Raw genomic sequence first — 16,650 nt, 5'->3', positions numbered from 1 at the left:
TCATAATATATTATTTATATTATTCTAATTTATATAATATTTAATGTATGTAATATTTATTATATTAACTGCAATAATTAATAAGGTTATTGATAGTTATATTAATACTATTGCATATTATATATTACTATATATTACTATATATTATTATAGTCAGACTCATAGTTCCAATATCTGGTCCATTATGGAGGGAAGTCGAGACAGCAGGAGCTTGAAGCAGCTGATCACATCGAAACCAGTCAAGACACACGTGGTGGATGCACGCTGCCGCCCAGACGTTTTCTCTGGTTATTTTTATCTCATTTAAAAATCTTAATTTTGGGGTCTGGAGAGATGGTTCAGTGGTTAAGAGCACTGACTGCTCTTCCAAAGGTCCTGAGTTCAAATTCCAGCAACCACATGGTGGTTCACAACCATCTGTAATGAGATCTGACACCCTCTTTTGGAGTGTCTGAAAACAGCTACAGTGTACTTACATATAACAATAAATAAGAATCTTTGGGCCAGAGTGAGCAGAGGTCCTGAGTTCAATTCCCAGCAACCACATGATGGCTCACAATCATTTGTACAGCTACAGTGTACTCATATACATAGAAGAAGTAAATAAAACTTTTAAAAAAGCTTAAATTTTATTTTATGTATGTGTGTGAGTATGTATGTGCTGCTTGGCAGATGTGTGGAGGTCAGAGGACAACTTTTTAGCACCATTTTTCCTCTTTCATTGTGTGGGCCTCAGGGATTGAACTCAGGTCATCAGGCTTGGTGGCAAATACCTTCACTTGCTGAGCCATCTTGTTGGCCCTCTTTCTCCAAGGATCCCAGCCAGGTAATAATCTTTCCTACAATTAGCAAGGATCTTCCCACATCAATTAGCACAATAAGGATAGACTTCCATGGAGTTCCTAGAGGCTCATTTCCCAGTTGACAATAACCATCCCAGAATGCTGGTACCCTGGAGTGCAAGCACCCTGCATCATGGTATTGGTGTCTCTAGCATAGAGCCACTGGACCCGCCTTGCCCTGGGACAGCAAGGCTGGAGTTTTCCCATTGACTTTCCCTCTTGTCTGTCCCCTGCAGGTGTCTGGGGGCCAGGATGAACCACACCATCAGTGAGGATTATGAATATGAGTATGATTATGAACATTACAATGACCTTCCGGATATCCCTGTAGACTGCTCAGCTGGCACCTGCCTCTCTAGTGATGTCTACCTAATAGTCCTGCTTGTGCTGTATACAGCCATCTTCCTGTTGGGTCTGCCAGGCAACACCCTGGTGGCGTGGGTAACCTGGAAAGAGTCCCGCCATAGGCTTGGAGCCTCTTGGTTCCTGCACCTGGCCATGGCAGACTTACTTTGCTGTGTGTCTCTGCCCTTCCTGGCTGTGCCCATCGCCCAAAAGGGCCACTGGCCCTACGGGGCCGCAGGCTGCGGGCTGTTGTCCTCCGTCACCGTTCTGTCTATGTACACCAGTGTGCTGCTCCTGACTGGCCTCAGCGGTGACCTCTTTCTACTGGCTTTCAGGCCCTCTTGGAAGGGTGCAGATCATCGAACACTTGGGGTGCGTGTGGTCCAGGCCTCGTCCTGGGTGCTGGCCTTGTTGCTGACTGTGCCTTCTGCAGTCTACCGTAGGCTACTTCAGGAGCACTACCCTCCCCGGCTTGTGTGTGGCACAAACTATGGGGGATCGGTCACCGCCGAGGCTGCCATCACCACTGTTCGATTCCTGTTTGGCTTCCTGGGGCCGTTGGTGTTCATGGCCAGTTGTCACCACATCCTCCAACGGAAGATGGCCCGCCGCCACTGGCCCCTGGGCACAGCTGTCGTGATGGGGTTTTTCATTTGCTGGACCCCTTATCACATCCTGCGGGTCATCATTGCAGTGGCTCCTCCACACTCCTCGCTCCTTGCCCGGGTCCTGGAGGCTGAGCCTCTGTTTACGGGCCTGGCCCTTGCTCACAGTGCTCTCAATCCCATTATGTTTTTGTATTTCGGAAGAAAACAACTTTGCAAGTCACTCCAGGCTGCATGTCACTGGGCCCTGAGGGATCCACAGGACGAGGACAGTGCAGTGACCAAGGTATCCACCAGCCACGAGATGGTGTCTGAGATGCCGGTGTAGGCAAGAGAGATTTCGATTTCGTAGGCCATCTCACAACTGTGCAGCTTCAGGCATAGCTGGATACAGGAGCTCAGCGATGACTTTTATTCTTTGTTCAATAAACATTCACTGTGCACTGGCTTGTATAAAACCAGGGTGACAGTGGCTGGAGCCAATTCCTTCCCCAGGAGTTAGCAGTTCACAGGAAAAGAAGACACAGGAAACAGTTGAAGGGATATGGACTATGTCAAGGGTGAGATGTCCCATAGAACCCAAAGAGGGTTCTGGCAAGACTGCTGGAGTGCCTGCTGTACAAACCAGGACCTGAGTTCGAGCCCCGCCACCTACACAAAAGCTGGGTATGGCGATACACCTCTAACCCCATCACTGAGGGACTAGGTGGATCCCAGGGGTTCTCTGGACAAGTGGTCTAGCCCAATCAATAAACCCCTGTCTCAAGAAATAGAGTGGAGCCAGGCAAGGTGCTGATAACTTTAATTACAGCATTTAGGAGGTAGAGCCAGGCAGATCTGTTTTAGGCTTGCCTGATCTACACAGTGAGTTTTAGGCTAGTCTGATCTACACAGTGAGATCCAGGTGGAGAGTAGTAGATGAAGATATACAGCCTTAACCTTAGGGAAGGACACATGCACGCACACACACACTACACAGGGTTGGACAGGCTAGGTCAGGTAGGCTAGCACACTGAAAAAAGGGTAATGACTGAGCCCAAACCTGACTAATGGAGAGAGCATCCATGCTTTAATCTGAGGAACTGTTGCAAGCAGACAGAGCAAACACAAAGGCCTTGCTCCGGGGTACCTCTTCCAAGAAGCCTTCCCTGACTTGCATCCCTCCCAGAAACAAGGGTTCTTCCTTTCTTGCCGTCTTTTCAACACAAATGCCCAGATAAACCCTAAGTCCCTTAAGAGTGAGAGATTGAGCTCACTCCATCTTTTACATTTTTGTACTACATTTAGTTATTTATTGCCTGTGTCAGAAAGCTTGGAGGGAGTGGGGGTCGGGAGGGGAATGATGGTTAGAAGACAACTCTTTCTATCATGTGGGTCCATGGGATCGAACTCGGGGTGTCAGGCTTGGCTGTAAGCACCTTTGCTAGCTGAGCCATCTCACCAGCTCCAAACTCCTCAGTCTTCTCTTTCTCCCCTCCTCTGTCTTAGAAAGTACTGTATTTCTTCTGTCCACACTCCAATTGTTTTCAACTGGTCTGTGGGCCTGTTGATGTTTTTGTTAATTTATTTTTGAGGATCTTTAAATGATTTTATTTTTTAAAAAATCATATTGTACATTGAGTAGATCTCCACCCTTACTCCAGGTTTGCAGAATTTTTAACACCTGTGGCATACTATGTCCAGCCAACTCTCCTCCACAGATCCCTAGGGCCTGGCTTTGGTCTTTTTAGATAAGTTTTCATAGAGCCCAGGATGGCTTTGAACTCACTATGAAGGAGATGCTCTTCAGTATCTACTCCTGTATCACCACACCTAGTTTATGAGGTACTAGACATCAACTCCAGGGCTTCATTCTTGCTAGACAAATGCTCTATCAATTGAGCCACATCTGGAGTTCCTCACCAGGGGGTTCTAGGAAGCTGTCTTTGTACTGAGCTCCACCCCAAACCCTCCTTGAACAATGTATATACCTGTCTGTCTGAAAAGTTCAAAGAATTTTTGGCTAATTTACTCGACCAGAGAGCCTCTTTAGAAGGTCTTTTTAAAAATTTCTTTTTGAAAGTACACTTTGAAAGTTTCCATTTAATTCTTTAGCCTTAAAAAATGAAGAAGAAATTTCATGAGGTCTTCCAAATGTATTTTCTGTGGAATTATACATAAAATCGCTTGATGTTAAAAATACTGTGTTTTGTGCTGATGCAATGGCTCAGCAGGTAAGAGCACTGACTGCTCTTCCGAAGCTCCTGAGTTCAAATCCCACCAACCACATAGTGGTTCACAATCACCCATAATAAGATCTGACACCCTCTTCTGGAGAGGCTGAAGACAGCTACAGTGTACTTATGTACAATAATAAATAAATCTTTGGGCTGGAGGGAGCAGGGACTGAACCAGTGGAGTTGACTGAGCAGGGTTGATTGGAGTGAGCAGAGGTCCTAAAATTCAATTCCCAAAAACCACATGAAGGCTCACAACCATCTGTACAGCTACAGTGTGCTCATATACATAAAATAAATAAAAAAAACCTTTAAAAATACTATGTTTTGTTGTTTATCCTAAGCTTTCTCTGGTTCAGACTGCTGTGCAATAATTTTTCCAAACTGAAACAAGAGACACTCCTTAAGAATCAGGATGTTGACAACTCACAAGTCTCAGGATATTCCTAAAACTGACTACCTATGTCAGGTCCCTTCTTCCCCAAATGTTCTAGTCTTCATTATGCTGAGGTAATAAAGCACTCTGACCAAATCAATTTAGAGGAGAAAAGAGTTTATTTGGCTTACACTTCTACATCATAATCCCTAGTTGAGGGAAGTCAGGACAGGAACTTGAATACAGAAACCACGGAGAAGCACTATCTGTATGCTAGCACTTTCTTTTTTTTTTTTTTTTTTTTTTTTTTTTTTTTTTTTTTTTTTTTGTTTTTTGTTTTTTGGTTTTTTTGAGACAGGGTTTCTCTGTAACCCTGACTGTCCTGGTACTCACTCTGTAGACCAGGCTGGCCTCGAACTCAGAAATCCACCTGCCTCTGCCTCCCAAGTGCTGGGACTAAAGGCATACGCCACCACCGCCCTGCTGTATGCTAGCTCTTTGCTCATGCTCAGGTAGCTTTCTTATAAACACCAGGATCACCTGCCTAAGTATGATGACACCTACAGTGTGCTCATCCTCTCACATCAATCAAGACATTCTCTCACAGACATAGCCACAGGCCAACCTGATGAAGGCAAGCCTTCAATGAGGTTTCCTTTACATAGATGACTCCAGGTTGTGTCAAGTTGGCAGTAAAACTTAACTAAGACACCAAGTTTATATAAACAGTGTCTTGGGGTTTTATTGCTATGAAGGAACACCATGTCTACAGCAACTCTTAGAAAGACAAACATTTGGGCTGATGAGATGGCTCAGTGGGGAAGAGCACCAACTGCTCTTCAGAAGGTCATGAGTTCAAATCCCAGCAACCACATGGTGGCTCACAACCACCTGTAATGAGATCTGATGCCCTCTTCTGGTGTGTCTGAAGACAGCTACAATGTGCTTACATATAATAAGTAGAAATAGCCACACAAGAGAGACTTATTGGGCTGGAGAGATGGCTCAGAGGTTAAGAGCACTGTCTGCTCTTCCAGAGGTCCTGAGTTCAATTCCCAGCAAATGGTGGCTCACAACCATCTGTGATGGGATTTGATGTCCTCTTCTGGTGTGTCTGAAGATAACTACAGTGTACTCATATGCATCAGGTGAATAAATAAATCTTTAAAAGAAAAGAAGAAAGACTTATTTATGATATATATATATAATATATATATATATTATATATATATATATGGATGTGTTGGTGTGTGTAAAGTCTTCATGCAAATGTGTGTGTGTGTGTGTGGTGTGTGTAGGAGGGTGGGGGTACACATTAGGTGTTATCTTACAGTTTTATTGCTGTGAAGAGACAGAATGACCAGGGCAACTTTTTGTTTTTTTGTTTGTTTTGTTTTTTCCGAGACAGGGTTTCTCTGTGTAGCCCTGGCTGTCCTGGAACTCACTCTGTAGACCAGGCTGGCCTTGAACTCAGAAATCTGCCTGTCTCTGCCTCCCAAGTGCTGGGATTAAAGGCGTGTGCCACCACCGCCCGGCGGGTCATGACCATGGCAACTCTTATAAAGGATAACATTTAATTGGGGCTGGCATATAGTTTTAAAGATTTAGTTCTTTATTGTCATGGCAGGAAGCATGCAGCGTCCAGGAAGACATGATGCTGGAGGGGCTGAGAGTTCTACATCTTGATATGAAGGCTGCCCGGAGGAGGCTCTCAAAGCCCAGCCCAACAGTGACACACTTCCTCCAACAAGACCACACCCCGCAACAAGGCCACACCTTCTAATAGTGCCACTTCCCATGAGCCAAGCATATTCAATCCACCACAGGTGTCTTCCCTATCACTCTTCACCTTACAAATAAACAATAAAAAAAAAAAATAGAAATTTTTTTTCTGCTTTAGTGTTCTGCCTGTACGTATGCCTGTGTGACTGTGTGACAGTGTCAGATCCCCTGGAACTGGAATTACAAACAGTTGTAAGTTGCCAAGTGAGTGCTGGGAATTGAACCCAGGTCCTTTGGAAGAAAAGCCAGTGCTCTTCACCATTGAGCCACCTCTCCAGACACCCCTTGAGAAACTTTCTATTTATTTATCAGTGTGTGCATGTGATGCCACACACATGCTGTGATGCACAAAGGACAACTTTCAGGAGCTGGCTCTCTTTTTCCATTCTGTGGGCATCAGGAATTGAATTCAGATCTTTAGGTGTGGTGCAAGGGCTTTTACTCCATGAACCGTCTTGCCAGACCTCTGCCTTATTTTTTGACAGTGTCTCTCACTGACCCTGGGGCTCACTGAATTATCTCGACTGCTCGAACAGCAAGCTCCAGGGGTCTTCCTGTCCCTACCTGCTCAGTGCTGGGACTGCGGGTGTGTGAGATGGTGCCTGGCTTTCCATGAATGATGGAGATCCAAACACAAGTCCTCCTCTTTGTGTGGTGAATGTTTTACCCACAGAACCGTCGTGTAGCTCCTATTTGTGTGGTTTTTAAAACCTGTTTTCTGAGTCAGTGTCTTTCTCTATTAGCCCAGGCTGGCCTTCAGACTCATGGCAGGCCTCCTCCACCCTCGTGAGTAAGGACAGGGTTACATGCCCACATTGCCACAGCTGCCTTGTGCTTGTGCTAGTTGCTTTTTTTTCTTTTTCTTTCTTTCTGCTAGTTCTTAACCCAAACATACTTCCTTACATTTTCAGTGAATCACAGTTCACTATTTTTTCCAAGAACTGCTTACTGTGCAGTGGTGCTGGTGGTAGGTGGTGGCTTAACAACAGGTTTGATATTTATTTCCATCATTTTTCTTTTCTTTTTTTTGAAATGTAGTTTGCCAGGTGATGTTGGTGTACACCTTTAATCCCAGCACTCAGGAAGCAGAGGCAGGTGGATCTCTGAGTTTGAGGCTAGTCTGGTCTATACAGTGGGTTCAAGGACAGCCAAAACTACCTAGAGAAACTCTGTCTCACAAACCAAACCAAACAAAACAACAACAACAAAAATTTAATGTAGTAATTCTTCCTTGAAAGATTAAAATAATGTTTAGTGTATTCTGTCTTCTTTTGATGATTATAACTGATTTGGATCCCATATGAGTTTTTTCCCAAATCTGTGTGTGTGTGTGTGTGTGTGTGTGTGTGTGTATGTGTGTGTGTGTTAGTACCCATACAGGCCACAAGAGGGCATCAGATTTCCCCAGAGCTGGAATTACAGGTGGTTGTGAGCTGGCCACTGTGAGTGCTGGAAACAAAACCTGGGTTCTCTGCAGTAGCAGTCCTCTCTTGGTCTGTTTTCCAAATGTTTGATACTGATGTCTACTTTCTCACTCAACATTCATCTCTGTCTGGTGTGGTAGCTTGAAAGGTATGTACCCCATAGGCACATTTATTTGGGGAGTTTATGGAACTTTTAGGAGGTGGAGGAAGCCTGGAGAGTCTACAGCTTTGCTCCACTTCCAGTTAGCTATATATACCACTGAAAATGTGATCTTGCTTCCTGTTCTGGATGCCTGCTGCCAAGCCTCCCCGCTGGGATGGACACTCCATTTCAAATGGAAACACACTAGGCAGTGGTGGCTCACGCCTTTAATCCCAGCACTTGGGAGGCAGAGGCAGGCGGATTTCGGAGTTCGAGGCCAGCCTGGTCTACAGAGTGAGTTCCAGGACAGCCAGGGCTATACAGAGAATCCCTGTCTCGAAAAACAAACAAACAAACAAAAACAAAAGAAATGGAAACACAAATAAACGCTCTCTTCCATATGTCGCTTTTGGTCATGGTGTTTGATCACAGCAACATAGTCACAAAGACAGTATTTATTGTGCAATGCAAACTTAAGGCAGCTTGAATACCCACCATCGTGTGGAAATACAAAATCCAAGATGCTCCAGAATCCAAAATGTTGTTTTGTTGAGACTTATGTAGATCAGGTTGGTCTAAAAACTTGAAATGTAGCTGAGGACGACCTTGGGGTTCTAGCTCTTTTGCCCTCATCTCCCAAATGTTGGGCTTACGGGAGTGAGTCATCATGCTCAGTGTCTTAGTTACCTCTGTCTCTGGGAAGAGACTCTGCTTACAGTTTTAAAGGGTTAGTGAGTAGCCAAGGTAGAAAGCAGACAGGCATGGGACTGGGGCAGAAGCTGAGAGTTTTACATCCTGACCCACAGAGGCAGAGGGGGAGGGCTTTTGAACCTCGAGTCCTACCCTGAGTGGTACATCTCCTCCAAGGCCACACTTCCTAATCCTTCCCAGTTTAACACATGGGGACTAAGCATACAAATGTATGCATTTATGGGCATTGTTCTCATGCCCATGCCCACACCCAGTTTATGCATTGCTAGGGATGAAACCTCAAACCTTGTGCATAGCAGGCACTACTCTACTGACTAAGCTTCATCCTCAGGCCCCCACAATGTTCTGCACGCTGACTAGAAGAGCAAATGGAAAAACTCACACCAGACCTCAGGTGTGATGATTCATGTCTATGATCAGAGCACACAAGAGGTAGGGGCAGGAGGATCAGAAGTTCAAGGTCACCCTCGGCTAGTGAGTTGAGCACTGTGCTACCGAATTCTGTCTCAAACCAAACCAAACCAACCAACCAACCAACCAAACAAACAAAAAACTAGAACCTTGAGACTAGAGGGATGGCTCAGCAGTCAGGAGCACTGGTGTTCAATTCTCAGCACCCACATAGTGGCTCACAACCATCTGTAACTCCAGTGTCAGGAGATACAGTGCCCTCTTCTGGCCTCCTTGAGCACTGCATGCACATAGTGCACATATAAATATGCAAACACTCATACATATAAAAGAAATAAACATTTCAAATAAACAAAACAAACATAAAACCTAGACCAAAACAAACCACCTAAGTAACAACAAAACCCACAGACTCCCTCAAACCATGGTGTAAAAGCTACCTTCAGGCTTGTGGTAGTTGAATGAGAACAACCCCCAGAGACTCATATATTTGAATGCTTGGTTCACAGTTGGTGGAACTGTTTGGGAAGGATTGGGAGGTGTGACTTTGTTGGAGGAGGTGTGTCATTGAGTGTAAGGCGCCTTGCTGCCCGGCAGCAATAACGACAAAACACCGAGACTTCTTCTCTTATGGTTTACTCAGGAATTTTCTTTTGTGTTACAGCTCTTTTAGGTTCCTAGGTGTTACAGCTCTTCTAGGTGTCATGGCTCTTCTTGGTGTTACTGCTTCTTCTTGCTTCCTAGGTGCTCTTCTTGCTTCTGTGGAATGGCTCTTCTTGCTTCTAGGTGCTGCGGCTCTTCTTGCTTCTGTGGAATGGCATGGCGGCTGCTCTTGCTTCTGTGTAGTGGCTCTGACTGCCCAGAGAGAGCTCCTTAGATACTCGAGCCCGAGCTCTCGTGGTCCTCCTGGATTGGTTCCCCGGCAATCGCCTCATTAGCATACACCCGCTTGGGAGGGGCGCATGCGCAGCATACACCCGCTTGGGAGACACCTGCATGAGCCCGCTTGAGAGGGGCGCATGCACAGTGGAATCGTCTATCGCTGCCATTGCTGCCGTCCGAGCGGCTGCCTACAATTGAGGATTGGATCTGAGGTTTCAGAAGCCTACATTACTCCCCAGTTAGTACTCCCTTTCTTTCTCTCTCTCTGTCTCCCTCTCTGTCTCTGTCTCTCTCTCTCTTTGCCTTCTGCTTGCAGATCAGATGTAAGCTCTCAGCTACTTCCAGTGCCATGCCTGCCTAGCTTCCTGTTGCCATGCTCCCTGCTGTGCTGGTCATGGACTCACCCTCTAAAACTCTCAGCAAGGCCTTGATTACATGCTTTCTTTTATAAGTTGGCTTGGTTATGGCATCTCATCATGGCATGAGGAAAGTAACTGAGACTGGGACTATGAGGAAGGCAAGTGAAGTGGTGAATTCTGTATTCAGGCTTGGGTCTCATCTCTAAAGTATCTCATTTTATATATCTATGCTGATATTTCAAAATCTGAAATAAATCTTAAATCTGAAATGCTCTGGTCTCAAGCATTTTGGATAAGGGATACCCAACTCATACGGTCCAAACAGAATAACTTTCCCATCTTTCTATCTAGGTGTCACACTTCCAGTGGCCAAGGCTCAAATCTCTACCATCTCACAGGCTCAGTTGACATAACTCCTTGTAGCTTTTATTTTTTCCCTTATTCCCTATTTTGTATGGGTTCTTCTCCTAACTGCCTCCTAACAGTTTCTTCTCTGGCTCAGCTCAGCTTCTCCTGAGCTCAACTGCCTCTTGTTTTCATTCTGCTCAATCTCTTTTCTTCTATCTCTTCTATCTCCTGGATCCTACTACAGCCTACTCCCCTTCTACCAATCTCTGCTGGCTTTTTTTTTTTTTTGGTTTTTCGAGACAGGGTTTCTCTGTGTAGCCCTGGCTGTCCTGGAACTCACTCTGTAGACCAGGCTGGCCTTAAACTCAGAAATCCACCTGCCTCTACCTCCCAAGTGTTGGGATTAAAGTTGCATGCCACCACTGCCCAATATCTTTTCCTGTTCCCAAGGACACCCGGAACTGAAGGTCAAAAGGTCAAGCAGTTCTAATGAGTAAGCATTTCCACAGAGTCAGGTGACTAGCCATGGGGGCCAGGCACATAAAATAAACCAGCACTGTATTTCCTCCCACTTGCTTTGTTAGGAATACGCAAAAGAAAGTTACTCTAAGTGCTACCATTTTGTTTTCAAACTCTATTTGATCGTAGGAAAAAACTAAGTTCAAAGCTCCAGGCCCTAGGGGAGCTGGGATCTCCCTGTAGCTGCCCAGCTTCTGCTGTGAACAGTTGTCTGGGTCCAGACATCTCAGGGACAACATCTCCATCTTGCTGGCAGGGTCACATGAGTTCATGTTCCCAGGCCTAGGAACAAACTCCTCTCTCACTTCTCCAAATGTTTTTATAACTGTCTGTTAACCAGTAAAGAATATAGAAATCAAACCAAGGTGCATACATTATAAAAGTATATAACCAATTGCCTATTACGCCCTAATTAATACGTGCAGCTGTCCGGCTCCTTTCTTTCCTTATCACTCTGAGCTCTGGACCTAGTGTCCAGGGGAATGAATTAAGGACCTTGAAGCCAGGTCCCTGGATACGGCCCAGTCTCCAGCAAGTACTCCTTTGCTTAACCCACAATTGGATAACACTGCAAGCCCCCCACTGCCCCCAGCTCCCTCTCTCTGTGTTCCCATCCTTTAAAAATGGTGTTTAATCTCCCTTTGGGATGCAGTTCAGACCCTAAGCCGGCCCCTTCCCTGAGTTCTCAGAAAATATGGTTTCATTTTTAAGTTTCCCCTACCCCAAACCCAGCAGTTCTAGCTACTAATTATGCAGTTTTGAAGCTGCTTCTCCATTCCTTCTAATGTCTTTTTCAGGGCTCTCAGGGGTCTGGTGCGGATCCTTCTGTTGCTGTCTCAGGAACAGATCCACAATGGAGAGAAGAACTAACAGCAACACTTCTCTTTCTTGTAGTGTGGGTACTGCTATCTGAGCCTTTTGTATTCCCGGACTATCTTCTAGTATCTTGTGCTCTGGAGTTTCTTTGACAGAGTCTCTCATTATCTGCCCCAGCTCTGTGAACCTTTGGCTTGCAACTCTGACTTGGGCTTGCAGGATGTGGCATTCGGCATAGTCTGTCTTAAAGTCCAGCTCGTGAGCTTGTTGTTGCTCTGCATTGTGGATAGCTCTATGTTGCAGGAGAACAAAGTCCTGCTCATAGGCTTCTCAGTGCTTAGGTGCTGGACATTTCTTTTTTCTTTTTCTTTTTTGGTTTTTCAAGACAGGGTTTCTCTGTGTAGCCTTGGCTGTCCTGGAACTCACTCTGTAGACCAGGCTGGCCTCGAACTCAGAAATCCGCCTGCCTCTGCCTCCCAAGTGCTGGGATTAAAGGTGCGCTGAACATTTCTTGTCTCAGCTTTTCTGGCTGGTAGGGGAAGGCAGTGTGGCTGGTCAGGCTTTGTTCTTTGCTGTTTCTAGATCAGTGGTTAAGATTTTCAGAAACCTCCCATGCTCAACTCCGAGCTTTATCAGTTTTGATGGTATCCACAGCTTTTGTTTCCTGTGGAAATATAAACAAATCTGCATTCCCCAGTGCAAATCATTTGCTGGCTTCCATTCATCCCTTTTTTAAAAAATTATTTTATGTATGTGAGTACACTGTAACTGTCTTCAGACACACCAGAAGAGGGCATTGGATACTGTTACAGATGGTTGTGAGCCACCTTGTGGTTGCCGGGAATTGAATTCAGGACTTCTGGAAGAGCAATCAGTGCTCTTACTCCACTGAGCCATGTCTCCAGCCCAACACATCCTTATAGTATGTATATAGGATGATTCAATTACACAGTTTTGTTTTTGTGTTTTTTTTTTTTAAATCCAGTGTCTCTCAGATGCTGCGGTTCCTTTTTCATTAACGTTCAGAAAATGTAAAGTTAACAGAGCACTGTTTACTCTATCCCTGGATTTTTTTTTTTTTAATTCTCCCTTTTTGTTTTATAAAAATTGTTTTTAAGGTGCGATTAGATCTTTCTAGAACTGTGTGTCCTGTCTTTTGTTTTTTTTTTAATTCTGGAGCTTCTCTATTTCTACACTCATTTTTGTCCAGTTGCTCAGCCAGTGTTTTGTAAACAAAACAGCCCAAAATGAGGAAAAAGAGAAGAAAAAAAACTGCTGTTAAAAAAAAAAAAAAAAAAACATGCTGGGGAATCTCCCAGCATCAGCCTCGGGAAACGGGAAACACGCTGTTGGCTTTTTGAAACAAAATCTCTAACCCTCCTTTTCCTGCCTTGTGCTCCATGGTTCTTGAAATCCAGCCGCACCCTCTGCCTAGCCTCATGGGTGGCCACTTGTTTTTTAATGTTTCTTTTCCCTATAGCTAGCCTTATGTCTGACCAATTGTAGCTTTTATTTGTTTTTCTTTAGCTACTTTGTGTGAGTTCTACTCCTAACAGTATCTTCTTTGGCTCAGCGCAGCTTCTCCTGGCTCATCTGCCTCTTATTTTCGCTCTGCTCAATCTTTCTCTGCATCAACTGGCTGCTCTAATCCTACTCTCTGACCCTACTCTTCTGCCACCTGGACCTACTCCAGTCCTACTGTTCTGTTTCCTGGACCCTTCTCTCTGTTTCTCAGGCCGTGCTGTCTTTTAAAATATCCTCTCCTGTTCTTAGAAGTCTAAGAGGCAGCTGACACTAAAGGTTATAGGGTCAAGCGTTCTAACTTAAGCATTTACAAAATGTCAGTTGACCAGCCTTTGGGGAACCCTTTAAAGGGCCAGGAACATAAAATAAATCACACTACAACTCTGTTCAGGGCCTGCTATACTACTCTGCTCTTCTTTTTCTCATCTTGGTTCCTGTAATGGCTATTCTTGGTTGTCAGCTTGACTACATTTGTAACGAACTACAATCCAGAAATGGAGGGCATACTTGTGAGATATTTTTTGCTTGGTTTGAAGTAGATGGATCCACTCCTAGTCTACCTTTGAAGGAGGAAGACACACATCTTTTGATCCAGGTTTTTTTTTTTTTCCAAGACAGGGTTTCTCTGGATAACTCTGGATGTTCTAGAACTTGCTCTGTAGACCAGGCTGGCCTCAAACTTACAGAGATCCATCTGCCTCTGCATCTTAAGTGCTCGGTGTAGTTGGGCAGTGGTGGAGCATGCCTTTAATCCCAGCACTTGGGAGGCAGAGGCAGGCGGATCTCCGAGTTCGAGGCCAGCTAGGCCTACAGAATGAGTTCTAGGACAGCCAGGGCTACACAGAGAAGCCCTGTCTTGAAAAACCAAAAAACCAAAAAACCAAAAAAAGAAAAAAAAGTTAAAAAGAAAAGTGCTGGGTGTAAGTGTTCCTGCTCAAATGGAATACAGCTCTGGGGGCCAAAGGGATCTTAGTGTAAGGGCATCCATCCTGAGACACGGGAGGTCAGGAGCCTTATAGCTTTGAGACTGCACCGTGTCCCAGTGGAAAGGCTACCACTGCCTTTAAGTTTAAGAGTTCTTAAGTTCTTTAAGTTTAAGATGATTCTTAAGAGTTTAAGAACCATCATTAAAATAGGTTTTGAAAAAATTAAAGTTACAAGGATTGGTGCAAGTCCTGAGCTTGGGAGACTCATATCTTGGTGGTTTTTTGTGGGAAGCTCAGGGATTTGTGGGTTTTCCTGTTCAGGGATTGGGGGATTTTTTCACAGCCTTTCCTCCTGCATCAGGCCCATGTATTAAGATGGGAAATTGGTCCCATTCACAGGTGGCTTTGGCTGAGGCTCCATCTCTGTGTTGTTTCTCAGGAAAGCTGGAAAGGAGGTGCTGCCGCTGTGGACAGCTCCTGTGGGACAGGTCCTCCTGAGTGTCTCACCAAGGCTGTAGGCTGCGGCAGGAAAGGTGGGCCATTGGGAACAGCTCCTGTGATGGCTGCACGCAGTAGAGATGTCACGGAGCCGCCATTTTGATAGGAGCTGCCATTTTTGACAGCTCTTGCTAGGGCAGGTGGCTGTAGGCTGGGGTGGGAAGGAGTGGCTAGCTGCCATTTTGACAGATTTGGCAGCACCACTGTCCAACCTTGATCTGGATATTGAGGAGTGAAGACACACACTTTGGATCTGGATCTTGAGGTGGGCCCCACCTTCTTCTGAAAGCCTATCTAATGACGTGGAAGAAGGATGCTTGCTTTTGGTCTTTATCTGCTTGCTCTGGCCTAGCTAGCAAGTCCATTCCTTCTCTGGCACTAGAGCCCACTTCTTTGGAATTCCAGTGTCGTGGTTCCAGCATCTACTGAAGACCAGCTGAGACAGCCAGCCTTATGAACTGAGCAACTTCTGGATTCTCTGACTATTCATGGCTAGCCATTGTGGAGTAGCTGGACCCTAGGTAAGTCATTCTAATAATCCCCTTTCTATATAATATAGACAAAGAGATTCATTCTATAAATTCCACTATTCTAGAGAATGCTGACTAACACAGTTCCCCATTGTTTGTTTCTCATATGGACACCAGATACTGTCTACAATACTTCCTCTGCTTAAACTCCTCCCATGGCTCCCTTCCACCTCAGCTTCTAAGCCTGAGTCCTTGCCATGGTGTCTATGATCTACCCTATTTCTCTGTCTCATTGTCAGGCTGCTTCCTCCCCTCTGTCTTCCGTGTTCCTTGTTTGCCTGGTTTACATGAGGGCTTGGGACCAATCCTCTGAACCAAATAAAATAGCAGGTATTGATATTAACATGTAAGACCAGAACTCAGAAGGTAGAGACAGGAGGGTCAGGAGTTCAAGGCCATCTTCAGTTACATAGCTTCTGAAGGCTAGCCTAGGCTACATTCCCACTGCTTGTTGTGCATATAAGACCCTTGGTAAATCATTGATTTTGATTATATGCTTCCAAATGTCCTCTTTTACCCTTAGGATTGCACTACCCTGGGGGGTACATTCTTAAGGTCTGGGGTTCCTTCTCTGCATAGAGGAGACTTTGGTGAACAAAACAGAAGAGTTCTGGGGCTGGTGAGATGGCTCAGGGGGTAAAAGTACTGACTGCTCTTCTGAAGGTCCTGAGTTCAGATCCCAGCAACCACACGGTGGCTCACAACCACCCGTAATGAGATCTGAAACCCTCTTCTGGTGCGTCTGAAGACAGCTACAGTGATTTACACTGGATTGAGCGGAGCCAGAGTGAGTGGGGCCAGGAGAGGTCATGAGTTCAATTCCCAGCAACCACACACATGATAGCTCACGCCATCTGTACAGCTACAGTGTACTCATATACATAAAATAATAAATAAAAAGTAAATCTTAAAAAAAACAAAACAAAACAGAAGAGTTCTCTGCTTCTACAGAGCACACATCTTACTGGAGGACACAGAGATAGCCACAAAAGTAAGATTAAATAGGACAGGGTAAAGCACACCCATTATTCCAGGGCTCAGGAAGCTGCGGTGGGAAGATGATGAGTGGAGCCTGGGCAAAAGAGAAAGCTCTTGTCTGAAACACATGAATAAGCAAAGAAATAAAATATTGAGCAATAATGCCTGCTCTTTGGAGAAACACAGACAGGAAGGGAGGGTGTGGAGGGAGCTGCTTTTAGAAGCAAGGTCAGAGATGACAGCTTCAGTGCAGTAATATTTGAACGGGAAAAAAAGTGAGCTGCACAGAGAAGCCTGAAGGAGAAGCACGGCCAGAAGAGCAAGCAGAGAGCTCAAAAGCTGGCTACAACCCAGCCTCGTTTATATATTTTTATATATACTTTTCAGCGACTTTTTTTTTTTTTTTTTTTTTTTTT

General features: G+C 45.0%; 2 protein-coding genes across 2 annotated transcripts in view; both read left to right on the top strand.

Moving 5' to 3' along the window:
* Positions 1-4,540, top strand: part of C5ar2 (complement component 5a receptor 2) — a 12,115-nt gene extending 7,575 nt beyond the window's left edge. The window contains exon 2 of the mRNA XM_031385421.1: positions 1,079-4,540. Within this exon, the coding sequence (XP_031241281.1) occupies positions 1,095-2,120 (1,026 nt within the window). The 5' untranslated portion in view covers positions 1,079-1,094 and the 3' untranslated portion in view covers positions 2,121-4,540. The remainder of the gene's footprint in view (positions 1-1,078) is intronic.
* Positions 4,541-15,222: 10,682 nt separating this feature from the next.
* Dhx34 (DExH-box helicase 34) overlaps positions 15,223-16,650 on the top strand; it is a 28,045-nt gene continuing 26,617 nt past the window's right edge. Inside the window, exon 1 of the mRNA XM_031385420.1 lies at positions 15,223-15,247. The gene's annotated coding sequence lies outside the window, so the exon portion shown is untranslated. The remainder of the gene's footprint in view (positions 15,248-16,650) is intronic.

Source organism: Mastomys coucha, unplaced genomic scaffold, assembly GCF_008632895.1.
Source record: "Mastomys coucha isolate ucsf_1 unplaced genomic scaffold, UCSF_Mcou_1 pScaffold21, whole genome shotgun sequence".
Classification (NCBI taxonomy): Eukaryota; Metazoa; Chordata; class Mammalia; order Rodentia; family Muridae; genus Mastomys; species Mastomys coucha.
Note: the sequence above shows the minus strand (reverse complement) of the source record. Positions and strands in the feature narration are given on the sequence as shown.